The sequence below is a fragment of the Bubalus bubalis genome, chromosome 12 (genome assembly GCF_019923935.1).
Source record: "Bubalus bubalis isolate 160015118507 breed Murrah chromosome 12, NDDB_SH_1, whole genome shotgun sequence".
In the NCBI taxonomy this organism is placed as follows: Eukaryota; Metazoa; Chordata; class Mammalia; order Artiodactyla; family Bovidae; genus Bubalus; species Bubalus bubalis.
The window spans coordinates 101321487-101348494 of NC_059168.1; the positions used below are offsets into that span (position 1 = coordinate 101321487).

The 27008-nt window shown below is 53.1% G+C and overlaps 1 protein-coding gene across 1 annotated transcript in view; it reads right to left on the reverse strand.

Annotated features, from left to right (window-relative positions):
- Positions 1 to 1059: 1059 nt before the first annotated feature.
- MED27 (mediator complex subunit 27) overlaps positions 1060 to 27008 on the reverse strand; it is a 246843-nt gene continuing 220894 nt past the window's right edge. The window contains exon 8 of the mRNA XM_025261908.3: positions 1060 to 1525. Coding sequence (XP_025117693.2) covers positions 1415 to 1525 — 111 coding nt within the window. The 3' untranslated portion in view covers positions 1060 to 1414. The remainder of the gene's footprint in view (positions 1526 to 27008) is intronic.

Sequence of the window (27008 nt, forward strand, 5' to 3'; positions counted from 1 at the left end):
CCACTTCCTATGAGTCTATCATGATTTCAAAACAAAAGGCTTTAAAAAGTACACACTCTTTGACTTCGGAATCCTGCTGCGGAACACATGTACACCCATGGCGGATGCATGTTGATATATGGCAAAACCAATACAATATTGTAAAGTAAAAACAAACAAACAAACAAACAAAAAAAAACCACACACACACACACAAAACAAGATTCCAGCCTAGGGAAAAATTAAAACGTACTCAAAGGGTTAGCTAAAAGGATACTGTAATTGTGTGCTGGGGCTGCCATAACAAAGGACCACGGACTGGGTGGCTTTAATAACACAAATTTATTGTCTCAGCGTTCTGGAGGCCAGAGGTCCCAGATCCTGGTGTGGGCAGGGCTGGTACCCTCTGAGGCCGCTCAGCTTGGCTGCAGATGGCCACGGTCTCGCTGCGTCCTCACGTGCGCCTCCATCGGGCTGTGTTGTGTCCCGGCCTCCCCTTTATAAGGACAACACTCACTCTGGATTAGAGCCCATCCTCACGACTTCCTTTTACCTCAACGACCTTGTTAAAGGCCCTATCACTAAACAAGCACATTCTGAGATACTGGCAGCAGGACTTTAACATACGAATCTGGGGAGGAGGGGCACAGTAGAGCTCACATTATTGTATCCAAGCACTGTCTCTAGTAACGAAGACCTGAAAATCCCCTCCATGTCCACTAACGGGGCACTGGTGGAGTGGACGGGGGGCATGCATTGTGATGGGACGCTAGGCGTTTATTTGAAAAGACAGAACTGTATGCTTATTAATGTTAAAAGCAGTTCACAAGGAGCTGGTGAGTAAGAGCCAGTTACAAGACAGCACATCATAGTACAACCTGATGCTTGTTAAGGAAAAACAAGTCTGTATCTCTATCTGGAAGGTTTGCATCCCCACAGTAATTGTGCTTCTTTCTGAGTGCTGTGATTATGAGGAATTTTTATTTCTTTTTTTGTGATACTTTCTATTTCTTGGCCTTTATATGAAATAATGAACATGTATTATTTATGTAATAACTTTTAAAAAACTTATTAAAAAAAGAACTTTATAGCACGTTTTATTGCCCTGGGAATTCACTAGAGAAAATCACAGAGAGAAATTCCAACAACTGACAGGGTTCTTATTTGTAAGCAATAGAAAGCGTTTCTAGCTGATTTAAGCAGAACATGAATTCATTAGAAGGCTGCGGGGCTCACAGATTCTCGGGAGGAGGCTGAGGACCCAGCTCAGAGCCTGCGAGGCTGGGAGGGAAGAATCAAAGCCAACAGGCTCAGTGCAGACACCACTGCCGCTGGGCACAGGACGCTGTGGGTGCCCCGTCACACCCGCTGGACGGTCATCGCCCGTCACCAAGACCGACTGCGTAGGGCCCTCACCGCTGGTCTCCGGCCCAGGTCAGAGAGCTGCTGCTGATGGGCTGTCTGGAACACACCCGCCAGGTTCCTTCCTTTGACCCAGAAAGGTGTTCCCGGTGTTGCGGACCAAACAAAACGGCACCCTCGGCCCCTGTGAACCAAGAACAGGGTCAGCAAACTATGGCCCGTGGGCTGAATCCAGCCCAAAGTTTTTTTGTACTGCCTATGAGCTGAGAATTGCTTTACATTTTAAAATACAGTAGTAAAAAACAACTAAAAGAAAAAAATATTTCTGGACATGTTAAAATGTAGAGGAAGGATCATTTCAATGTCTATAAGGTTTTATTGACACATAACCAAGTCACGTGTTTCAATATTGTCTGTGGTTGCTTTGCATGATGATGGCAACTTCGACAGGGATGTGCAGAGCAGTAAATATTCACGATCAGGCTCCTTACAGGAAGTCCGCTGACCCCTGACCGAGAATGATGACTCTCTCCAGCCACAACTGTACTCTGTTCATTGCTCTCGTTCGTAAGGACCGAGGGATCTTGTGGGGCTCGCAACCGGGAGGGGTGCTGGGTCTCAGAGACTCGAGCTGGTCTTCATGTTCAGCCAGTGTGAGTGGTGTCTGCTTCTCCTCCTGCATCTCAGCAGAGCTCCTGCTCCCTGCCAGCTCCTTCACCTCCTTCCCTGGAGCTTGGCTCTGTGGTTCTTGGTTCTGCTTTCTCACAGCTTCTGAATCCTCCTTGCTCCAGACTGTTGGTGTCCCTTCCCCAGCCCTTGCTTCGCCTCATGACGCCCTCTCTCTGTATCCTCTCAGCTCGCGTCTCGGGTTGGTCCAGCCTATCCAGGCAAAGTGTCGTATGCCAGGTCCCCTTGCGGGCCAGTGACCAGCAAAGGCCTGGCCACTCTTGGTCCCCTCAGCTGTGGCTGGAGGGGGAGCCATGAGATACACGGCACGGGCACTTAGAGCTGCCCACATGCAGGGAGACGTTCTCCTCTGAAGATGCTGGGGGGTTGGCAGATACCACCATGGGGATGGTTGGGTGGCATCACTGATTCAATGGACATGAGTTTCAGCAAACTCCGGGAGACAGTGAAGGACAGAGGAGCCTGACATGCTGCAGTTCATGAGGTCACAAAGTGCTGGACATGACTTAGCGACTAAACAAGAAGAAGCAGCACGCCATGGAGTGATGCAGACCAGCGACGCAAACCCTGCACACGCTGCGCTGGACGCAGAGGTGCGGAGGAGGGCCACGCAGGGCTGCTGACTGTGCGCCCTCCCCATGGACTGAGCCATCTGCCCGCCATATAGCCTTGAGAGGAGAGCAGGGGGCTGGCCGAGCCTGTCCCGTTTCCTCCCAGGCATGCGGCTGGATGGCAGTTCCTTGCATCCCTCGCAGTTTGGTGGGACCATGTGCTGGGTGCAGGCCACTGGATTCAGCGTGGAAGTGAGAGAGGCCACTTCTAGGGCTGGCTCATAAAACCCTCCTGTGTGGACTCCCTGTTTTCTCCTTCCCAGCATCTGCCTGCTGGATGTTGAGACCAGGGTAACCTTGGGAAATGCTACATGTAGAAAATGACAGAGTTCCTTTGACCCTGGGTCCCTGAGTCGCTGTGTGGAGCAGAGCTCTTCCTGGCTGTTGACTGCACTCGTGAGTGAAGTAGTGACGTGAAAGTCGGTCAGTGGTGTCTGACTCTTTGTGACTCCACGGACTATACAGTCCATGGGATTCTCCAGGCCAGGATACTGGAGTGGGTAGCCTTTCCCTTCTCCAGGGGATCTTTCCAACCCAGGGATCGAACTCGGGTCTCCCACGTTGCAGGTGGAGCCGCAAGGGAAGCACTTATGAGTGTAGGAGATTAAAGACGGCTACAAATTCTGTGAACTTTTCCCACTGAAAGGAGGAGGCTCTATTTTCTCCGCTGAAATAAGCGGGCTTGCTAACTGTTTCAACCAATACAACACGGTGGAAATGACACCGTATCTATTGCTCGCCCCACTCCACTTCCTGTTTCTTGGAGCTGAGCTGCCATGTGAAGAGGGTCCACCCTGCTGGGGAGCCACATGGAGAGGCCCCAAGACCATAAGGAGAGGCCCAGAGACCACAGGGAGAGGGAGGGGACCAGCAGAGGCCCACCTTCCAGCCATCTATGCCAAGACGCCAGGCTGGCGGGTGAAGCCTTCTTGAACCCTCCAGACAAGCTCAGCGACCAGCTGAATGCCATGAGTGATCTCAGTGCCATGTGGAACACAAGACCGCCCAACCAAGCTCTGCCCAAATCCCTGACCCCCCAAATCATGAGGTTCAATAAAATGGTTGCTGTCATGAACCATTGTTTTCAGAGTAGTTTTTTGTTTTGTTTTTAAATAAAGGAGTATATAACTAGAATTTCTGTTCTGTTACATCATTGATATTTTTGGGGTTTGTGCGGGTGCTGGTGTTCCCCGAACTAACTTGGGAGATGCTATTATTAGGTCTGCATTACAGGTGAGGCTTCCCTTGTGTCTCAGCTGGTAGAGAATCCGCCTGCAATGTGGGAGACCTGGGTTTGATCCCTGGGTTGGGAAGATCCCCTGGAGAAGGGAAAGGCTACCCACTCCAGTATTCTGGCCTGGAGAATTCCATGGACTGTATAGACTATGGGGTCACAAAGATTTGGACACGACTGAGCGACTTTCACACACACACACACACAGGTGAGGCAGGGATGTCTTGCCCAGGTTGATGGATGGGTGGCAAGTGGTGCAGTGAGGAAGCAGCTCAGGCAGGTGGTCGGGGCTGGCTCAGGCGGCTGACTCTGCCCCTGGCTGACCGCTAGGGACATCCAGGTCTGCTCTACCCATGTTCATTCCAGGGTAGCTCCTTTTTAAAGATTTTTTTCAATGTGGACCATTTTAAAGTCTTTATTGAATTTGTTATAATGTTGCTTCTTTTATTTTTAAGTTTTGGTTCTGGCTTTTAGGCATGTGGGATCTCAGTTCCCTGACCGGGGATCGAACCTGCACCCCCTGTGCTGGAAGATGAAGTCTGAACCACTGGCCCACCAGGGAAGACCCCAGGGGCAGCTCTTTGCAACTTGCATCGGTCACGTCAGCTCCAGAGGCCAGCCCCGCTGCCCAAGCACAATTTAAGCCTGTGCTCTGTGTGAGTCCGCTTAGCTCCAGGGGCCTAAGCCAGTCCCATGGCCACGCTCAAGGTCAAGAGGACAGCCACGCCACCCACCAGGAGGCCACAGTGAGGAGTGAGGGCGTGTAGGGAGGGGAGGAATCAGGACCAACCATTCAAGGCATCCAGGAAGTTGAAGGCGAGCTGGACAGGAAGATAAGTGGGTGACTTCAGACACACTGCCTGTGACGAGCACCTGGCCTTAAACCTTCAGCTCTTGTGTAGCAGCCTCGGCCCTCCTTGGGTATTTTGTCCTCTGTCCACATTAAAAAAATATTTATATTTATTAATGGTTGCTGGGCTAGGTCTTAGTTGTGGCATGTGGGCTCTAGTTCCCTGACCAGGGATGGAACCTGGGCCCCTGCACTGGGAGTGTGAAGTCTTAGCCACTGGGCCTCGAGGGAAGTCCCCTTTGTTTACATTTTGACATTGAGCGTTCTCGTTGCACTGGGGGAGGCGGGCTATGGGTCTTCCGTCACAGGTCCCTGGGCTTGTTCTGTGCTCCTCCAGGCCTGAGTAGCCTTGGTCGCCTGAAGATCTCAGTCCTGCCGGACTGACCCTCCCCTCGCAGGCCCGTGGCCTGGGCGCAGATGAACGGTGTCCCCTGTCCTCTCCCTGCACAAGAGCAGGATCCATATGAACTTCCCAGGCTGTGGACACACGTGTCAGAAGAAGCCTGGAGGGGACTCCGGGCTCTGCCGGGAGAGGCGGGCCTTAAACACGGAGGTGTTTTTAGCTGGAAACTTTACGAGAAGAAAGGCCGTGTGGGGCCTGAGAGGGCCTGTTGTCCATCACGACTGAGGCTCCTCCATCCAGAAAGAGGGGGAAGCCTCAGGCAGGTGAAAAGAAGCCCCATCCCTGGGGCTGGGGGGTGCATTCCCTCCCAGAGCTTCTGAAGATGCTGTGAAAGCCCGTGACTAACGAACTCGCAATTCCCCACCTTGAGCTTTCCGCAGTGGAAGAGCGGACCTTTCTGTTTCAACAGCTGTATCTTCCCTTTTGTGGGAGATGCTCCAAGGTGTCCGGGTCCCTTCTCTCATCCCAGGGGTGTGGAGCCTGCCGGGTTCTGGTCCCCCTGAGGCTGCAGACCTTCCACCATCTCATGCACATTTGCCAGTGAGGACCACTCATCTGTCACAGGGCCTGAGAGCTGGGAGAGACCCCAGAGTCCATGGATCCCCGATTCACATGGCTTCTCTACTCTACGGGGCACTGGACATGGGCTCCCCTGCTACCCTCCCCTCCCCGCCATCCTTCTCGTATATCCTGCCCTTTGGGAAAGGCAGGGCTTTTTGAATTCCAGCTGTGGGGCTCAGTGTCTGGGAGGTGGGCTCTCCCAGTGACGGCAGCTCTCTTCCAAGCTTTCTGTGCAGCCTGCAGCTTTCCCCAGATGCCCAGAACTCCAGCTCCTTTTGCTCAAAATCTACCTGTCAGGATTTCCCTGGTGATCCAGTGGCTAAAACTCCAGGCTGTCAATGCAGAGAACTGGATTTGATTCCTGGTCAGGGAATGAGATCCCACATGCCACAGCTAAAGATCCTGCATGTCCTAACTAGAAAACCCGCATGCCGCAACCAAGATCACAGATGCCGTGTGCCACACGCAAATAAATAAATATTAAAAAGAACCATCTGTCCTTCCAGGTTCATGGAAAATACCACGGCCTCTGGGAAGCCCTCTGTGATTCCTAGGATTATCTTCTGAATTCCCTGTAGTCTTTGTCTGTTCTTTCCTGAGGCCCTCAGGACTCCTCTGGACTGCATGTGTCCTGAGAAAAGGGCCTGAGCCCCAGAAGTGGCAACGCTTTGACACACACAGCTCCAGGTGAGATCCCACCTCCTCTACGTGACAGTTTGTGGCCTGGGCAAGTCCCTTATCTGTAGGCGGGCAGTGGGATTGTAGGCAGGGGAAGGGTACCCTAGCGAGGGAAGAGGGAGCTGGCAGACAGTCGAGCCTGGCATCCTGCCCCGACCCAGGCTGGAGCCAAGCTTCGGGAGGAAGGGCGGGTCCTGCTCTGGGATGCACACCGCCCACCGCTAGTCTCCCATGGGTGGTGCTTCCGCTGATGATGCCCCCTGGAAGTTGTCAGGCCCCTGCGTCTCTGTGTCTCACTTCCTGCACAGCCTCGACCTGTGACCTCACGGAGGTCATGTTGCTGCCCTGCCCCTTGCCATCCCCTCCCCATAGGAATCAGCTGAGGAATAGAAGGTGGTTCTGTTATGAATGCTGGCCTTGGAAGGAGAAACACATTCACAGTACACACAAAAAAAATACACCCATGAAAAACTCCGGCTTTTATGACAACTAAATGACCCGGGGGCTAAAACAGATCTGGACTTCACTTCCTACTTCTCTCACTTTTTCTTCCTTAAGAAAACAACACATCCACACATCTCAGAAGCCCTGGTCCTCTGGAAGGGATGGAGCCAGCCTCAAACTCGCTGGGAGCCTCGTCCCACCTCACCGCATAAAATGAGGCTGATTCGGCCAAGGACAAACCCGCCCTTTTCTTTCCCTCTGAAAGACGTTCCATTTCAGACTGGAAGCCAGACATGGGGCTCGGCTAGAACGCGAGCGCTTTGCTTTAAACTGATACCAAATTCTTGTCGCAGCCACGACCGACAGTGCCAACGAAACGACACAGAGGCTGACTTCTTACATTTTTATTGGAGTACAGTTGCTTTACAGTGCTGTGTTAATTTCTGCAGCGGCTGACTTTTATCTAACCTGTTTGTTGAATCCGCACAAAATCTAGGCATCATTCCTATCAAGGAGCCCTCCAGCCGGCATGTGTCTGCCTCTCTCGACAGGGAACTTACCACCTCAGGCCACTGACTGAGAGAATTCCAGGCAGGTGCACCCAGTGTCTTCCAGGGGTGCTGGCAGATACTGTACATTTTTTGCTTGGTGGCAACAGCCTAAATGAACTTTGGCATCTCATACAGGAGAAGATGGGGCTGGCGGGACTGCAGAAACTCCCAGAATCGACAGGAGAAGCAGAGAATGGCAGTGGGCTGTGGTCAGCTCAGCGGCTGCCTGGGAGCCTGGCTCAGCCGGGGCAGCTGGAACCACAGCTGGCCGCCCCAGAAACAGCTGGGCAGGCTGCTGCTGCCGGCACCTAGGCTGGCGCTGCGACCATCGGATGTGCACTTAGCTCTCCCTGAATCTTCGCTCTGTTTCCTGGAATCCGAAGCCTCTGATTGGCTGAGCCAGGCCCACGTCTGGTCTGGCTATGAGGATGGCAAGAGGCAGGGGAAGGGGTGACAGGAAGGGCTAGGATCCCTCTAGGACCCACATCCTGGGCCCGCCGGGCAGGGTGGGTGAACTCAGGCTCCCAAGCAACCCCTGAGCTGCCCACAGCCCAGGCTGGAGGGTCAAGTCGGTTCAGGTTTTATGCAACACCCTTCTCCCCAGGCACAGCCTGCCCCTTCATTGTAAGGACGCACATCCTGAAATAGCAGCGGGTTGTCTGCAGGGGCAGGAAAGAGCTTATCCGTGCGCTGCTTGCCCCGAAGTGCGGCTGGCTGCCCCCGAGGGTCTCGTCTCAGGACTGTTCCTCATGGCTTGGGCCTCATGTTTCCCAGTGGGCACAGGAGATCCAATGTCTTGGCACCAAGGAGGGCCTGAACGACCACCCCTTTCTCCTTCCCAAGGTCTGGAACCAACAGATGCAGCAAAGCCCCACGTGACATCCGTCCTAGACGTTGTCCAGCAGGATCCCAGCTCCACTGTAGAGGGAAGATGGGACGCAGGAAGGAAGGCGGGTCACTGGAGGGCCATTCTGCCGGAAGATGAACCCAGAACCTGACAACTCTCTCCCAGGAGGGAGTCGGGCGATCAGACAGAGCATCGTGTCTGCTCCTCAGCATAAGGGAGGGCCAGTGACTTCAGTTTCATCTGTAAAACCCTACTCTTCAGCCTGACAGGCCCCATGATGGTGGGTATGAACTTGGGCCCTGCACCAGGAAGGTGAGCGTCAGCAGGCGAGCTGTGTGGCCTCGGGTGAGTGCCTTAACCTCTCTGAGCCTGCTGCCTCGTCTGCAAAAGCATCTCAGGGTTCTGCTCTGAGGACAAAGCTGGATCATGCAGATGAATGGCTTATAGCAGACAGGGAGAGGTGTGGCCCACGTCATCTTCCAGAAGGACCTGCCGCCAGCTGCTGCAGTGTGGCCACTGGGAGGACCCCGGCTCCTTCAGAGGAGCTGGGCTGCAGAGACCCACCTCTCCACCCCAGGCTGTGTCCTCAGGGACAGCTGGCATCCAGAGGCAGGCATCCAGGTGGGTGTGCAGGACCAATGTGGGACCCTTGGAAGACTGATTGTCTGAGCTCCCTGCTGGGCTGGCTGAGGCCTCATGGGGTGTGGTGGGGGGGGGTGTCACCATTCAGTCACTCCCTCTGCCCAATCCTGCTTCCGCCTCTCCCCTCTGCAGGTGCTGATCACAACAGACATTCTGCATTCCAGCTCAGATCCTCCTTCCAGAACCGAAGCTGCATTAGGGCTGTGCCATGTGTCATGCCAGGCACACGGCGAGGCTTCCTTGAGAGTCCCATTAATCCTGTTACGTCAGCGTCACCATGACCACCATCGCCATCACCATGCCCACCACAACCCAAACATCAGGTTGGAAAACAAGTACAAAATTGGGTGGAAATGAAAAGCCAGAGGCCAAGACAGGTGAAAGGTCCAAAGAGCAGGTGAGAAGTCCTGTCTGGCAGGGGGGCCTGGAGCCCTGGCTCTCAAAGTGGCTGAGACTCTGTGGCCCAGGAGCCAGAATTTAGAAACGCATGTAAATCGAGGCAAGAAAAAGAAACTCCAAAAAGTGGTTGAAACAGGGGGTGCTGTCCCTGGTCACATGCGTGGCTTCTGATGGTGTAACCTGGGCACTGGCCATGTCTGCCGACTGAGTTGTTCTGAGCCCATGTGCCAGCCACTTGCTGGCACCCTCGCTGGTGTCACCGCCCATCAAAGTCCACGGGTGGCAGGTGACGATGTCTCACACTCCCTGGCACGCACAGCCGCGTGAATCAGGGCTTGGGGGAGTCAGAACTTGGACCAGAATATCGTGGTATTTAATAACAGAGTGAAAGGATGTGGCTGGGGAATCAAAGACGTTGCTGCTAAATGCCTGGAAGAGCTATTTTAAGTGGAGCTGATGTTTTAAGTAAATTCCACTCAGCTCTCCCATTAACCCCTTGAAATTGGTCGTGAAAGACTGTGCTCGGTGATGGTCAGAGAACCTCTCGTGGTTCCTTGGGGAGCTGGAGGGCTGGGACGGCTCCAGGGGAGGGTTTTTTTAGCTCTAGGCAGAGATGCTGGCCCCCTGGGTCCCTCCAGGGAGCTGGGGAGCACCCGCAAGGGTCCACATGGACCACATCACTCCAGTCCACACTGAGGAACAAACTCTTTGTCCCTGTCCAAATCCCTCCACACCTGGCCCTTGTTCCCACCAGAGCAGTGAAGGCACACATGGGGGATTTCACTGGGTGGACAGTCAGGCTGCAGCAAGAGGCGAGCTCGGGCCCCCTGAGTGAGTCAGTAAGTGCCCTGATGAGGTGCTGGGACGCACAGGCACTTGAGCCCTGCCTTTCACTCCAGGGGGCACACGGGACATTTCAAGGTTCCACAGGAGGTAGGTGGGAGGGTGGGGCTCATATACGTTATCTTTTTCTGAACTACTTGTAGGTAAGCTGAAGACATTCTAACACTTCTCCCCTCAGTATATCAGCCTGTGTCTCCTAAGAACAGGGTCTATTCCATCATCAACCCCTAGAAAGCGGATGTCGATGCTGTGTAATCTGTTTTAGCTCCTCCAGCATCTGGACTCAGCGCCTCCCCAGGCCCTGAGTGTTGACACCTCCATTCCTTCACTCTGCAAACACTTACTGAGTGCTGCTCTTTTCTGGGCCCTGTTCTAAGTACAGGAGACGCAGAGTGAACCAAGGACCCGGGGATCCTGCGCCTGGGGGCCCACCCACTAGTGCGGGAGAGGCAGTGGGAAGGAAGCTCACAGCTGTTTTGGGGATGGACACGGGCATAGCCGCACATGCTGAGTGACCGCGCTGGAGGTGACTTGGGGCCGGGGCTTGAATGACCAGCAGGAACGGCCACGCCTCTCTGCACCAGGCTCCCAGACTGGGCGTTCATTCATTTATTTGCTCAGTCACTGTCTGGGGGGTGAAGGCACCCCGGGTGCCCAGGGCTGTGCTGGGAGCTGAGGATGCAGCAGGTCTTCTCTGTGGTTCTCCCACACCTGACACATATCACGTGGCTCTTGGCTTGCGGTGGAGAGGAAGTGAACTCCCGGAGCTGCACATAAGCACCTCTCTATTGCACGGGGCTTCCTCCTACCTGGAGAATGAGATCAGGACTCGGAGTCGATCTGTGACGGCTTGAGGCTTTTGGGAGGAAGGTGATGTTTCGCATGTCTGTTATTGTCCAGAGGGCAGAGTGTGATAATCTGAATATGTCCACGAAGTCTGTGGCATGCCCTCTGATGGAGAAGCCTTATTCCCCTTCCCTTGACTTACTGCCTCACTTCTGACAAAGAGAAAAAAGAATGGAAGAGATGGGACGGGACACTAAATCATAAAAGGCATGGCGGGGCTTCCCTGGTGGTCCAGTGATACAGGTTCTACCTGCTAATGCAGGGAACATGGGTTTGATCCCTGGTCCAGGAAGATGCCACATGCCCTGGGACAACACGGCACAACTATATGAGTCTGTGCTCCAGAGCCTGTGCCCTGCAGAGAAGCCCCACAGTGAGAAGCCCACACGCTGCAACCAGAGAGCAGCCCCCACTTGCTGCAATGACAGAAAGCCTGGGTGCAGCGGTGAACACCCCGTGCAGCCAAAAATCAATCAGTAAAAGCCCCGTGGAGGTGCCCCTCTGGTGAGGAACTGGGGCTGGCTCTCAAAAAGCCTCCAGTTACTGTATTTAGATGACAGGTGAAGTGGCATCTAAATTGAGGATCTGGTTTCTTTCAAGTTCATCTTCTTGACTATCCAAAACACCGCAAAACAACAGAAGGGCCACATCAAGGTTAGTGACGGGCAACGGAAAAGTCCTCTGCCGGTTGTTACATGTGAGCGAGGAACTCAGTACCAGGCCAGGAAGAGAAGCGAGGGCCTGGAGTTAGAGAATTAAAGTTGTTTACTGTGACTTGATGGCTTAATCAGCCGATCGATACTGTTCACAGGGCAGAGGGAGTTGCAGGAGTAGTGAGTCGAGATGAAAGATGCATGAGGGGCCGGGGGTGGGGGGCTGGGCGGAGGGAATGAAAGAGCCAGCCTGTTCTATTTGTCCAGTGTGGACCAAGAAATCAAACCGGCGAGGAGAAGATGGGGCGCCAGAGGGCTGGCTGCAACTTTGAACACATGTGTGCAGCTACCTTCTCTTCATGAGGCCAAAACATGCTCATTAAATGGCTTTTCTTGACCAAAGATGGATTCAATAACCTTTAGAAGTGTTAAACCCCGGCAGAAACTGAAATCATGCAGGTCTCCAAAGAGGCTGGTGGAATCGGGGTGTTAATGATCTTGGGGAAGGAAGCCATCATGCCACAGCAGAAGGAGAGCTCTCAGCACTGGTGGGGCCGGGGGTGTGCTGCGGCAAGCACTGCGCTCGGGAACAAGTAACGGCCGTTAATTGGAACTCTCAATTAGCTCCCCGGTAAGGTGAGAGAGAGAAAGCAAAACAGGCTCATACTGAGGTTGTTCTAAAAAGCCAGCTTCATCAGATGTCCTTGTGTTGATCAGGATCAAACTCAGCTGTAAGTGGAAGTATACTTGTGGCTTAAATAAAACGTCTTGGTTTTCTCCCACATAAAAGAAGAGCAGGGATGGCTGTCCAGGTTGCCAAAGAGCCAGGCTCCTTCTGTCCTGCTGCTGTGCCATCCTCAGTGCGTGGCTTCTACATCATGGTCCAGGTTGGCTGCCTGAGGCCAGCCATCACATCTACACTTCCACCGGGAGGAAGGGGGAGGGGGAAGCAAAGACCTCCTTCCTCTCACCACTCCCTTAAGAACCCCTTCCAGCAGTTGGACACAATCCGAGGCACGTCTCAATGGCCGTATAACTGTAAAGGAGTTGGGATATGAAGTCTTTATCCCAGGCTGAAGTTGGGAGCTCTGTTTGGAAGGGAAGAATGGAAGTGTGACTCTTGAGGTAGGCAAACAGATTCCAGCCATGTCTTGGAGCCAGAATACGTTCAGCCTGAATCAAAGCAATGTCTTTCGTCAAAACAAGACATTGACCTTGAGAGCAATGGAGGGGAAGGGGAGATTGACAGAGGTGGAGCATAAGCCCCCCTGGAAGGGGGAAAGTGTAACGTGACAGAATGTTAAAAGTGCATGGAATTAGTCATGTAAACTGTGACATTTAACTCACGATGCTATTCCTGCCATACAGTGCAAAAGCGGTAAACTTCATCCAGGCGGAACACAAAACCTCCCTCGACCTCGTCCACACTCTCAGCTCTCCAGCTGGCCTGCAGCACCCCAATATTTTAGTCCCTCTGTGCTAAGGCATGGCGAGATCCTCAGTCTGGATCTTGGGCTCCATGTCTTGAGAGACATTTGCAGTTAATCTGAATAGTCTGTTAACCATGAAAAAAAGCTATGAAAAAAACCCCTAGGTTCCTAATACAGACTGTCTAGTCAAGGCTATAGTTTTTCCAGTGGTCATGTATGGATGTGAGAGTTGAACTGTGAAGAAAGCTGAGTGCGGAAGAATTGATGCTTTTGAACTGTGGTGTTGGAGAAGACTCTTGAGAGTCTCTTGGACTGCACAGAGATCCAACCAGTCCATTCTGAAGGAGATCAGCCCTGGGATTTCTTTGGAAGGAATGATGCTAAAGCTGAAACTCCAGTACTTTGGCCACCTCATGCGAAGAGCTGACTCATTGGAAAAGACTCTGATGCTGGGAGAGATTGGGGGCAGGAGGAGAAGGGGACAACAGAGGATGAGATGGCTGGATGGCATCACCGACTCAATGGACGTGAGTCTGAGTGAACTCCAGGAGTTGGTGATGAACAGGGAGGCCTGGTGTGCTGTGATTCATGGGATCGCAAAGAGTCAGACATGACTGAGAGACTGAACTGAACTGACTGATGTGCTTAAAATCTACTGGGGTAACAGTCAGATACTGATCAAATATTTCCATGAACAAACAGGATGTTTCTGATGCAGTCAGGGCCAAGAAACCCACTGCAGGTGTGTGTGTGTGTGTTGTGTGTGTGTGTGGTGTGTACTGTGTGTGATGTGTGGTATATGTGTGTGTGTTGTGTGTGGTGTGTGTGTTGTGTGTGGTGTGCATGTATGTTGTGTGGTATGTGTGTGGTGTAGTGTGCATCATGTGTGGTGTCATGTGTGTTTGTGTGGTGTGTGTGTGTGGTATGTGGTGTGCATGTGTGTTGTGTGGTATGTGTGTGTCATGTGTATTGTGTGTTGTGTATGGTATGTGTGCATTGTGTGGGGTGTGTGTTGTGTATGGTGTGTGTGCATTGTGTATGGTGTGTGTGTTTCATGTGTGTGTGCGCTGTGTGTGTGGTGTGTGTGTCATGTGTGTGTGGTGTATGGTGTGTGTGCGTTGTGTGTGCATGCGGTGTGTGTGTGTGGTATGCATGTTCTGTGTGTGTTGGGTATGGTGTGAGTGCATTGTGTGTGGTGTGTGTGCGTGTGTTGTGTGTGTGGTATGTTGTGTGTGTGTCATGTGTGTTGTGAATGGTGTGTGTGCATTGTGTTTGCGTATGGTGTGTGTGTGTGGTATGTGTGTGTGTCATGTGTGTTGTGTGTGTTGGGTATGGTGTGAGTGCATTGTGTGTGGTGTGTCATGTGTGTTGTGTATGGTGTGTGTGGTATGTGTGTGGTATGTGTGTGTGTCATGTGTGTTGTGTATGGTGTGTGTGTTGTGTTTGCATGTGGTGTGTGTGTCATGTGTGTTGTGTATGGTGTGTGTTGTGTGTGTGGTATGTGTGTTTCAGGTGTGTTGTGTATGGTGTATGCACGTTGTGTGTGGTATGTGTGCATGTGTTGTGTGTGTGTCATGTGTGTTGTGTGTGCATGTGTTGTATGTGTCATGTGTGTTGTGTATGGTGTGTGTGTGTGTTGTGTGTGTATGTGTGTGTCATGTGGGTGGTGTGTAGTGTGTGCATGTGTTGTGTGTGTATATGTGTGTGTCATGTGTGTTGTGTATGGTGTGTGCACGTGGTATGTGTGTGTGTTGTGTGTGTGTGGTGTATGGTGTGTGTGCGTTGTGTGTGCGTGTGGTGTGTGTGTGTGTGTGGTATGGGTGTGTCATGTGTGTTGTGTATGGTGTGTGCATTGTGTATGGTGTGTGTTGTGTGTGTGTTTCATGTGTGTTGTGTATGGTCTGTGTGCATTGTGTGTGCGTGTGTGTGTCATGTTGTGTGTTGTGTATGGTGTGTGCACGTTGTGTGTGGTATGTGTGTGTTGTGTATGGTGTGTGTGTGGTATGTGTGTGTGTCATGTGTGTTGTGTATGGTGTGTGTGTTGTGTTTGCGTGTGGTATGTGTGTCATGTGTGTTGTATATGGTGTGTGTGCGTTGTGTGTGTGTGTCATGTGTGTTGTGTATGGTGTGTGTACGTTGTGTATGCACGTGGTTTGTGTGTGGTGTGTGTCATATGTGTTGTGTGTTGTGTACGGTGTGTGTTGTGTGTGTGGTATGTGTTTCATGTGTGTTGTGTATGGTGTGTGTGCGTGTGGTGTGTGTGCATGTGTTGTGTGTGTCATATGTGTTGTGTATGGTGTGTGCGTGTTGTGTGTGCATGTTGTGTGTGCATGTGTTTGTCATGTAGTGTGTGTTATGTGTGTATATGTGTGTGTCATGTGTGTTGTGTATGGTGTGTGCACATGGTATGTGTGTGTGTCATGTGTGTGTGTGGTGTATGGTGTATGTGCATTGTGTGCATGTGGTGTGTGTGTGCATGTGGTTTGGGTGTGTCATGTGTGTTGTGTGTTGTGTATGGTGTGTGCGCATTGTGTGCGCGTGTGGTGTGTGTGTGTCATGTTGTGTGTTGTGTATGGTGTGCGCGCGTTGTGTGTGCGTGTGGTGTGTGTGTGTCATGTTGTGTGTTGTGTATGGTGTGTGCGCATTGTGTGCGCGTGTGGTGTGTGTGTGTCATGTTGTGTGTTGTGTATGGTGTGCGCGCGTTGTGTGTGCGTGTGGTGTGTGTGTGTCATGTTGTGTGTTGTGTATGGTGTGTGCACGTTGTGTGTGCGTGTGGTGTGTGTGTGTGTCATGTGTGTTGTGTATGGTGTGTGCGCGTTGTGTGTGCGTGTGGTGTGTGTGTGTGTCATGTGTGTTGTGTATGGTGTGTGCGCGTTGTGTGTGCGTGTGGTGTGTGTGTGTCATGTTGTGTGTTGTGTATGGTGTGTGCACGTTGTGTGTGCGTGTGGTGTGTGTGTGTGTCATGTGTGTTGTGTATGGTGTGTGCGCATTGTGTGCGCGTGTGGTGTGTGTCATGTTGTGTGTTGTGTATGGTGTGTGCGCGTTGTGTGTGGTATGTGTGTGTTGTGTATGGTGTGTGTATGTTGTGTGTGCGTGTGGTATGTGTTGTGTGTGTATGGTGTGTGTGGTGTGTGTGCACATGTTGTGTGTCATGTGTGTTGTGTATGGTGTGTGTGTTGTGTTTGCATGTGGTGTGTGTATGTGTGTGTCATGTGTGTTGTGTGTGTTGTGTATGGTGTGTGTGTGTGCGTGTGTTGTGTGTATGTGTGTGTGTCAGGGGTGGATTAGGCTGTGAGGGACCACAGGCACGTGCAGCCATGCCTGAAACAGCTCACGTCTCTCACCCCGGGCCAGGAGGTGGCAGAGGGCTGGCCTGGAGCCCGGGCATCTAGTCTACCTTGTCTGCACGCGCTGCTGCCTCGGTCCCGGAGGGCGGCCCTCATCCCACAGCATGAACGGGAAATAGAGGGAGGCCCCTCCACACCTTCCTGACACACCTCCTATCTAGGGGGGCCTGCGGAGGCCACTGGTGAGGGCGCAGAGGGGGAGGGGAGGGAAGGGGCCCGGGTCAGGTGGTGGTGCGGTCTGACAGGGTCGTCTCCACGGTCAAGCGGAAGCCGGGATCGCTGCCCAATGGACCCAACTGTCCTCTTAAGGAGACTCCCTCTGGAAGAAGCCGCCTTGCCTCCTGAGTGCTAAAAGAAAACTTCTCAGTTTTACAGTAAATTTAAAGGAAATGTAAAGGAGCCATTACTTGCTAGGTTTGAAGATAAAGCTGCTTCTCATTCCTAGTCTCTCCAGATGGCAAAAAAATTCTCAAATTAGAAAATGGCCTCTGGGACTTCCCTGGTGGTCTAGTGGTTAAGACTCCGCCTTCCAATGCAGGGGACACAGGTTTGATCCCTGGTCCAGGAACTAAGATCCCACATGCCTCGGGGCAGCAGAGCCAGGCAACTACGGAGTCTCCATGCTCTGAGGCCTGCGTGCCACAACAAAGAGCCAACGCAGCCAAATAAATAAGTATTTTAAGAAAACTCTCTTAAAAAACATCCTCTGAGCAAAGATTAAACCAGGAAAGGACTGTAAGATCCTGTGTGATACCTCAGATGCCTAGCGCAAGGCCTCATGGGCCAGTCACCAGCTTACTGCCTCAGATTCACCCTTCACTGGCTGATCTGCACAGTGCATCTGGGCCCTCTGAGCGGTTTCCTGTGCCTGCTGGTGCGTGTCAAGTGCTGAGCACACAGACTGCAGGGGAAGGGCTCTTCCCCTTGCCCACCCTGGCCCAAGCTGGACAGGAGTGAGCTTGGCCCCTGGGCGGATTCCAGGTCCTGGTTCTAGCAGCTGCTCAACCTTCTCTGTTCACACTCAGTGGAAACTAGCAGTACTTGTCTCTTAGCACCAAGCAGGACATAACTGTGTCTTTGGAGGGGTGTGTGAGATCGTCTGCCCATCCCTGAACCAATCACAGGAGGGTGTGTGTGTGGGTGAGTCTGGCACTGAGACTGGCCAGGACTCCCTTCCTCTGGAGTGGGCGGGGGTGGGGACGGACTGATGAGAGACCTTCTAATTGTAACACATGGAGGGATGAGTGGCGTTGGGTGTTGGTCCCCAGAGGCAAGGCAAGGGCCTGTTTTTAATCCCAAGGGGGTGATACAACCATGGTGTCTGGATTCCTGGGGTCACGTGTTCTCCATTCACAGACGTGGCTCATGGCAGGCTGACACCCCCGCCGCGTCCCTGGTGGCCTGGGGCACTCGGCCAGTCATCAGGCCGGGCTCCTGAGAACCCATAGCCTTTCTGCAGTGTGTGGCTTATCTGGAAATGCTCAGGCCCAGGTACAAGACCCAGCCATAAAACACCTCCACTGTGCATAACAGCAAACCAGACACACCTCGCCCCACGCGCCTCACACGGTGGGTGTTTATATTCTGAGGATGCAGGCAGCTGTAGAATGGTTCCTGTCCCTTGTCAACCTCAGCCCTTTGCCGGCTAGCCACCCCCTGCCCCCAAGCAGATGGTCTGGGCTGGGGTCCCTCATCGAGGCTGAAGACAGGCTGAACAGGGATACACATTCATCCATTTGCAAGCTGTTCGGGCTTCTGGGAATGAGGCCCACGGCTGGGACCGGCCCACGCAGAATTCAGTGTCCTTGCTGGGACAATCTCATAACCACCCTGTGACTATGGCCCCTAAGTTCTCGAGAAAGTTTTCGAACTACCTGCCTGCTTCCTAATTAGATCCCCTACTCTTTCATGCTCAGAAGCTTTCTTGAACTTTGCTGGTTTGCAAACGAATGGAAAGAAACCGGGAGGAAAGCAAATTACCTCTGGCCTTTTGGCGATCATTAATTTGACCAACTACCCTTTGGAAATGAAAGGCCAGGGCCTATTAGCTTTAGGGGCATCGAGTGCAAAGTCAAATATCAAAAGGCCACAGCAAGAAAGGGACCCGCTTATCCTCAAGGCAGGGAGATGCGCTCATTCACAGCAGTGCGGATGGGATGGGAACAGGGGAAGATCTGCGCCCCTGACAGTCTCTTCTGGGTACTTCCGCTTTCCAGGTGGCGTCTGAAATCTCTTGTGCTTAAGAGAGGGTGCACAGCTGAGGCTGCATCTCAGAGGGGAGGCCACCAAGCCTCCGGATTTCTTTCTCTGAATGTTTTCTCAGGGTGAGCAAAGAGAGGAGCGTGGGTGTCACCAAGGCCACGGTGGAAGATGGAAGAGGCCCCACCTGGTGACCACGGCCCCAGAGCATCCTTGCCCTGCCTGCGGTGGACGTCACTGACAAGGCTATCTTGACTGCCTGGCCCCTTTCTCGTTTGCCACTTGGACTACATTCGGGCACCGAGCACCTGCACACAGTAGGTGCACAACAAACATCTGGTGTGATTCCCTCACAGGACTTCGGCTCTGCATGGCCAGCCAGGGCCACTGCCCCACTCACGGGTGAAGCATCCACACTCGGAAGGATCACGTGCCTGGCCCAAGGTCCCCCACTGAGCAGCAGAGCGCGGGGCTTCCTTACTCTTCTCCACGTTCGGTAAATACTTACTGAGCACCTTCTGTGTGCAAGGGGACAGGGCAGTGCTCCAGACAGACTCGGTTCCCGGCCTTGTGGAGCTGACTGTCTCGGAGCGGGTGGCGAACAAGATAATAACGACTGATCAATGCAAGAGGAGGGGCTCTGAAGACGATCAGAGGAAGGGGGCAGAAGGGATGGAATGTCCAAACTCCTTGAGAGCGGTCAGGAAGGTGTCTGATAAGGCTGCTCTTCCTGGAGGAACCAGAGGACAGCCCGAGTTGACTCTGCACATGATCCTCTTCTTCTCTTTAAAAAAAAAAGTTTATTTATCTGCTTCGGCTGTGCCAGGGCTTAGTGGTGGCATGACGGGTCTTCTGGTTGTGCCACAGGAAATCCAGTGCAGCGTGTGGAATCTAGGTCCCCAAGCAGGTATCGAATCCAGGCCACCTGCACTGGGAGCACAGTCCTGGCCGCTGGACCGCCAGGGAAACCCCTGTGGCCCTCTTCTAATCGAAGTGAAAGATGACTTGGACTCAAGCTAACATAGAAACAGGAGAAACAGTAACCTCTACCATCTATCAAGAGCTTCCAGTTCGTGGCACTGTTTTCAGGGTATTTTCATGATGGGTGGGGTAAATAATCCGAGCAGCTATTTAAAAAAAAATACACCCCAAGTCTCAGTGATTTAACCCAATAAGAAGTTTAACAGTTTACTTCCGTCCCATAGAATCCACTGGGCGGCTCACCCGGGCAGTCTTGCCTCCAGGCGGTGGCCCCGGGGACTCAGAACCCTTCCAACCTCTAACTCCACCACGGCTGTGCGTTGCCCCCAGTGGGGTCTCAGAAAAGGAAGCGAGAGCATGGGAAACGCGGTCTGCTTTTAGCTGCCTCTTCTGCTCACGTGTCACGGCCCCACTTAGACACAAGGGACCCGGGAAAGAGACTTTTGCTGGGTGTTTAGGAAGAGGAAGTGGGCTGGGTGAGCATAGGATTAATAACTGCGGGGGGAGGGGGGAAGAATGTGCCATGGGGCTTCCTGGGAGGGATCTCTGGGGAGAAAATCACCCAGAGGCTGGGAGGTGAAAGGTCGAATGCTTCCTGAAAGGAAGAGATTCCACTTGGAGGTGCATCCCAGCCCCGAGCCGGACACCCTCTGTCCGCCATGTTTGAGGACGGTGACCTCCCAGAAGACGGTGACAGCAAGCATGAGGCTGGGGTGATGACAACCTCTGTCCTGAATGTGGGCCCCCAGGAACCTGGGGAAGGGACCTGAACCCTAACCCCTGGCATCCTTGGGCGTGTGGGGTCCTGCCTGGGAGGGACGGGCATCAAGCACAACCTGGAAAAGGGCCGTCCATCTTCTGAGACCCGAACTCCCACCTCCAACACATCTCTGTGTCCCCTCCACCCCCTTCCACGGTAGCGCCATGGTGGGGGTAGGTGGGTGGGCAATCCCGGAGGCTGAAAGGTGAGAGGGGAGGCGTCACCCCCGGGAAGCTGCCCCATAGTCCCCCAGTGACCACACCGGCTTGGCTAAATGCTAGGGACTCAGGCCCCAGCTGCCCATCTGCCCGCAGGACGCTGCCCGACTGCCTTCCTGAGCCTGGGAGGGCGAGGACCACTGGCATCAGATCTCACTCCTGCAAGAGGCGCATCATCAGAGCACCGCTCCCCGGGCCCCAGGCTGAGCTGGAGAAACAAGTCTGTCACTGCCAACGCTTTCCTTTAATACTCCCTGCTGTAGCGGATCTATTTCATTTTGACACCGCAGTTCAAGTGTTTCCCCGAGAAGAGTCTCGGGGAAGCGGGAAACACGGTGACTGAGGGAGTTTGGTTCTGGTCTTCTCGCTGCCACTGACCTGCTGGGTGAGCCAGGCCAGGGTTCCCAACCTTGGATGTCCTGAGTGACCATCCGATAGAAGGAGAGGGCAGCTGAGGTCCCTGCTGGGGGAGGGAGAGAGACAGAGAGAGAGACGGGGCGGGGGCAGGGGGAGGAAGGAAGGGAGTGAGGAGCACTGATGCTCATTACAGCAAAACAACACTCAATCCGAAACCCAGCAGGTTCGACTCAACACCAAAAGCACAACTCATAAACAAAAAAAATTTGATAAATTGGACCTCATCAAAACTGAATATATCTGCTTTTCAAAAAGCCCCATTAAGAGGATGAAAAGACAAACGACAGTTGGGAGAAAATATGCACAAATGACATGCCTGCCAAGGACTCATATGTAGAATATATAAAGAACTCAAAACTCAGCGTTCAAAAACAATCCAATTAGAAACTGGGCAAAAGACACGCACAGACATTTCACCCAAGACAATAGCCAGATGGCAAAGAAGCACGCGAAAAGATGTTCAACATCATCAGCCGTTGGAGGAGTGCAAATAAAAACCACCACGAGGTATCACTCCACACCTACCACAATGATCAAAATAAGAAACAGTGACAACACCAAATGCTGGCAAAGCTGTGCAGAAATTGGATTATTCAGATCAATGTGAAATGATATGGTTTGGCATTTCCTTTTAAAACTAAAAATGGACTTACTATATGACCCAGCAACTGTACTCATGGGCGTATATATTCCACAGAAATGAAAACTTCTTTTTATGCAGAAAATTGTACATGAGTGTTCATAGTGGCTCTGTTGATAATGGCCACAAACTGAAAAGCACCAGACGTCCTCCGCTGGGTAAGTGGTTAAACAAGGGGTGGAAACCCCTGGAATATCACTCAGCAACGGAAGGGAATGGATCACTGATACACACAGCACCTTGGATGAGCCTCAGGGAAATTCTGCTGGATGAAAAAAGCCAACCTCAAAGGCACATATATGCGGTGGAATCCCACTCTTTATAACATTCATGAAATAAAGTGATTCTGGAGATAGAGAGCAGCTTAGGGGTGGCCAGGGGGCAGGGACAGGGAAGGAGGGGCACGCCATCAGGAAAAGGTAGTGCGAGGGGGTCTCGCGGGGAGGGAACGGCGGCGTGTCCTGGTGGTGGTGGTTGCATGAAGTTACACATACGATAAAACTGCATTAAGCTGCACGCAGACACACCATCGCACAGATGCATCTCTAAGCGCGCGTGGAGCCGGTGGAACGCAAGTAAATGCTACGCTGTCGTTCAGTCGTGTCTGACTCTTTGCGACCGCGTGGACTGCAGCATGCCAGGCCCCCCGTCCCTCACCATCTCCCAGAGTTTGCTCAGACTCATGTCCACTGAGTTGGTGATAAACGCGCCGCATGGTGCCCAAGTCAACTTCCTGGTTTGTACACTGTGCTGTAGCTGTGCAAGCAGCTACAGACGCGGTGGACGGGTCTGCACAAGACGCCGACCCTGGGGAAAGCTGGTCAAGTATGCCTGGCACCCCCATGCACGTGTCCTGGTAACTTTCTGGTGAATCTGTAATTACTTCAAAACAAAACTCTGAAGATCCAGGAGCGGCTCCTTGCCTGAGTTATGGTTATCAAACGTGGGAGGCCACCATCGCACAAAACCAAAGGACGGCGGAAACAAGGCCCACCGAGCCCTCCGGGCAGCGTCACTGCTCACAGTCCCGATGCAGGAGGGCGCACTGCACGGTGGAGGTGGCCCTTCTCGTCCAGAGCAAGGGTCCCGGCCAGACCCAGGGCGCGCAGGGACGGCGCCTCCCAGCAGCCCCTGCAGCTAGGTCTGCCACGTGCCTAAGCTCTCGCTCACGAAGGTCGAGCAGAACTGACACGTGCCCGTGCTGGGCCTGGCCTTACAACGCCTCTACGTTTTTCCCTTTTTGTCAACTTGGAAGGCGCCCATGACTCCGCTTCCAGCACATGGGTCACGTCCAAGGTCATGTGGGCGAGAAGGTGGGGGAACAGGCCTCCGGAGTGACCATGTGGCTCAGAGCAGCCCTGGGACCCGAAATGCTCCCTCCCTCTGGGGCACTGAAGTGGACGGGAAGTACGTGTCTATGTTCCCTAGAGGTGTTTTGAGACCTCTGTGTTGGAGCAACTTAGCGTTTGCTAAATCCAAAAAAGCAGGTTTCAAACACTATCCTAGTATGCTCTTTTACAAATATGTCCTCACCCCAGCGCGTCCACACGAAGGTCTGGAAAGGTGTACGCCACAGTGTTCTCTGGTCTTTGTCTCCTGTTGGTTGGAATTATGGGTATCCTTCCTTTTGCTTGCCCACATTACCTAATTTTCTATAAAAGGAACACATGTATTCCTTCTGGTATTAAGAAAGCGAGCCCACGATTGAGACGACAGCCAAGAATTAGACGAGGATGAGTAAGGCATTAAGTACCCACGCGTCCCACAGTGTGGGAGCTGATGAAGCTTGCTGGCGGCCCAGGCTGGCGCTTGAGCTAGTGGCCTCTTACCACCCTCCACCCTTCCCTCGTCACCCCTTGGCCCCTACCTTCCCCGTACCTTCTTGCCCAGAGGGCTGCTTCACTCCTTTGTCTCTATCCAGCTGGGGGACCCGCGAGGCTGCAGAAGCCTGCTGCCGGCAGGACCTGCCTGTGTGGTGAGCGCCAGGCCACCGCGCCCACTGTCCCCAAGGACAGTCAACCTGCAGCTGAAATTTCAACTCAATTAGCACAGAGACAGGCTGAAGCTGCTCTCGAGTAACTAATTGTCTGAGAGCTGCCAAGAAGAGCCTCTACCAGGGATGTGCCTGTGAACGTGAAGGTTTAGTTCTTCGAGTACTAATAGGGAGCAGCCAGCCAGCAATTTGAAGTGCAACTCAGGAGTGATGCTGGGAGGTTCCTTCCATTAATTTGAGGAGCAGGGGTGGGGATGAGAGTGGGGGCAGGACGACAGAGATGGTGAAAGAAACCTGCCTGTCCCAGAAAGTGAAGCCTAATTATTCCCCGGGCAGATGAGCTGGAGGACAGGCTTGTCCACAGACGCCACAGGCTCATCTCCGAGGCACATACTGTGCAGACTTGAAGGAGCTTTCTCTGCCATAGAACAGCCTGGCTGGCTGCATCCCGAGTGAGCGGGACTGGCCCACCCTTTCCTGTCAAAGGCAGGACACTGAAGCCCCCTGCTCATCTTTGGCGCGGAGGCGGAGATACAGACGCTGAGGGGCACAGCCAAGCCAGGTGAGCGGTCACATCCTGTCCTCTGTCCACAGACCCAACGGCCCAATGCTGCCTCCCGTCCATTGGGCGGGCTTTCCAGATCTTACTGGGATTCCTGGTGGCTGAAGCCGCTGTCTCTTCTCCTCCCAGCTCGGGTGACCTTAAAAGGCTCTCGATTTAGCAGCAGGCCCACACTCTGACACTCAAAATGCGATGGAGAATTGGCACGTTAACACCGAAAGATCATTTTAAGCCCGCAGCTTTCCTTCAGTGGCGTGAAGTGTAAAAACATCACTCGATACCAAAAGGCCAATTCCCGATTTAGTTCGGGGGGAAAAATCCAGCCCACCTTTCCTGGCCCTCCTCATCCCATCCTGCTGGTTCCTAACAGGTGCCCTGCTGATCAACAGGAACTCAGCCGGCAGAGAGCACGGAAAAGACACATCGCTGCTCAATCTGGCAGATGCAACTGCAAGACAGATTTCCAAGTCTGGGCTGAGGGAGGTTCATGGGCAATTCTCGACACAACATGCCCCGCAGAGCAGGGACTGCTCAGCCCCTCTGCTCCCGGGGAGGAAGCGATGAGGGTAGTGGGACACCCAGGCCCCTCCAGGCCTCGTGCACACGAGGGGGAAAACAGCACAAACCTACCCGGGAGAAAATCAACAACATATGGGGAGCGCCTGGTACAGAGGAGATGCTGGGCTGTCCGGGCGGTTATCAGGTCACCTAAAACATCTCGTGGTTCTGGCCGAGAGCTTGCCGCACAGTCTGAGTGATGGGGGTCGGCGGGGGGTGGCTGGCATAGTGCTGATGGTCAGGACCCCTTTGTGAGGGGCTCCACCGGGCGGTTCTGGCCCCGGGGACGGTGCCCCTAGCAGCACCAGGTCCCAGCTTCCTCACAGTCCATGTCTTGGAACTGACCCCAGCCCACCCCCAGTCTGTTTTTGCCCACTTCAGGTCAGTGTGTTCTCTATATTGGGGCATCTCTGAAGCACCAAGCATTCAGGGATCTGGTGAACAAACCCCTTTCCCGGCCTGGCCCGGCTCTCTCCCTTTTGGCTTCCCCTTCTTGGCACTGAATGTCAGAGAGGAGAACACCCTAACGGTTGCCTAGCCCGACCCTTATACTCCTCCCCCTCCTTTTAATTAGGGACAATTAAAAACTAGAAAAACAGAATCACACGCATCACCCACCTGTCCGGCACCCAGCTTCAGGGATTATCTGTTCATGGACGTCTCGTCTACGAGCCCCCAGCCCCTCCCACTCTCCTGCCTTGCTGGCCCTGGGCCACTGACGTGCATGTTTTGGGAGAGGATGAGTGACTTGTCCAAGTCCTACAACTGGGAGCAGGAGGCCGGAGCTGAGGTCCTGAACCGGCCACCCCCCTCACACCTTCTGCTGTGGCTACGCTTCAGCTGTGCTGTTACTAAATTTTTATTGAAGTATATAGTTGCTTTACAATCTTGTGTTAGTTTCCGCAGTTGTGTGTTATTATTTAACATTAGGGGTCGTGCTTTTCCCCTAAGTACATTATTTTAACACGGAAGCTCCTGTAAGTGGGGAACAGGCATCAGCGGCCACAGAGTGGGTATCACTGAAGGTGATGTAGTGAGACCAAGAACACTGTCCCTCAAACCTGAGCAGAAATGACTGCCTGCCCAGGGCACTGAACTCAAGGTCTGCTCTCTCCATTGGAAACGCAGCTCGGCGGGAGGTGGAGGGATCTTTGGGACCAACTAGAAGGCTCTCGGAGAAGGCAATGGCAACCCACTCCAGTACTCTTGCCTGGAAAATCCCACGGACGGAGGAGCCTGGTGGGCTGCAGTCCATGGGGTCATGAAGAGTCGGACACGACTGAGCGACTTCACTTTCACGCATTGGAGAAGGAAATGGCAACCCACTCCAGTGTTCTTGCCTGGAGAATCCCAGGGACGGCGGAGTCTGGTGGGCTGCTGTCTATGGGGTCGCACAGAGTCGGACACGACTGAAGCGACTTAGCAGCACCAGCAGGAGGCTCTCAGATTTGTTGCCAACACTTAAAAATCCAAATAGCTCTCTCACAACGTGGGGTTGCTGCTGTTGTTTAGTCATTAAGCTGTGTCCGACTCTTTGCGACCCCATGGACTTTAGCCTCACCAGGCTCCTCTGTCTGTGGGATTTCCCAGGCAAGAATACTGGAGTTGGTTGCCATATCCTTCTCCAAGGCCTCTTCCTGACCCAGCGATCGGACCCTCATCTCCTGCACTGGCAGGTGAGTTCTTTACCACTCAGCCACCAGGGAAGCCCCACAACGTGGTGTACTGTTACCATAATCCCATTGATTGTCAGAGGGCTGGTTCACATGCGAGAAGGTCCCCGACGTGGGCTATCGGCCAGCTGACTGTCAAAACACACTCGTCATCAGCATGTGCTCCCACCTGTCACAGCTGGTCATCTTGTCGTCACTTCACACGGGCTCTGTGTACCTGTACGTCCTGCATGGGGTCTTTTATTTGCCATCTAAATGTCTCTAAAAAGACGTGCAGCTGTGCAACAAAATGTTATTATACACCCAGTGGCCTCAATTCTGGACTTTCTTGCAACAAACAAGTGTCTTACAAGACCAAAGAAAGGAGGATACAGGCAAGTCATTGGGGATGTGTTACTAGGAGCCCTGGGAAGGGATCGCCTGTCACATGTTAGACAGTGAGACTCGAGGCAGGAGAAACCACCAACCCCCTTGGAAGAGATGAAAGCAGTTTCAGAGCCATGAAAGGCTGGTGTGACCGATTCATGTGTCACACAGGATTATCATTAAAGCCTGCACCATGGTTTAATTGGCAGCATGTTTTTCTTTGTTAGGGGGATCGTGAAATAATGGTGCATCTTACGAGTGATGGCATCTTAAA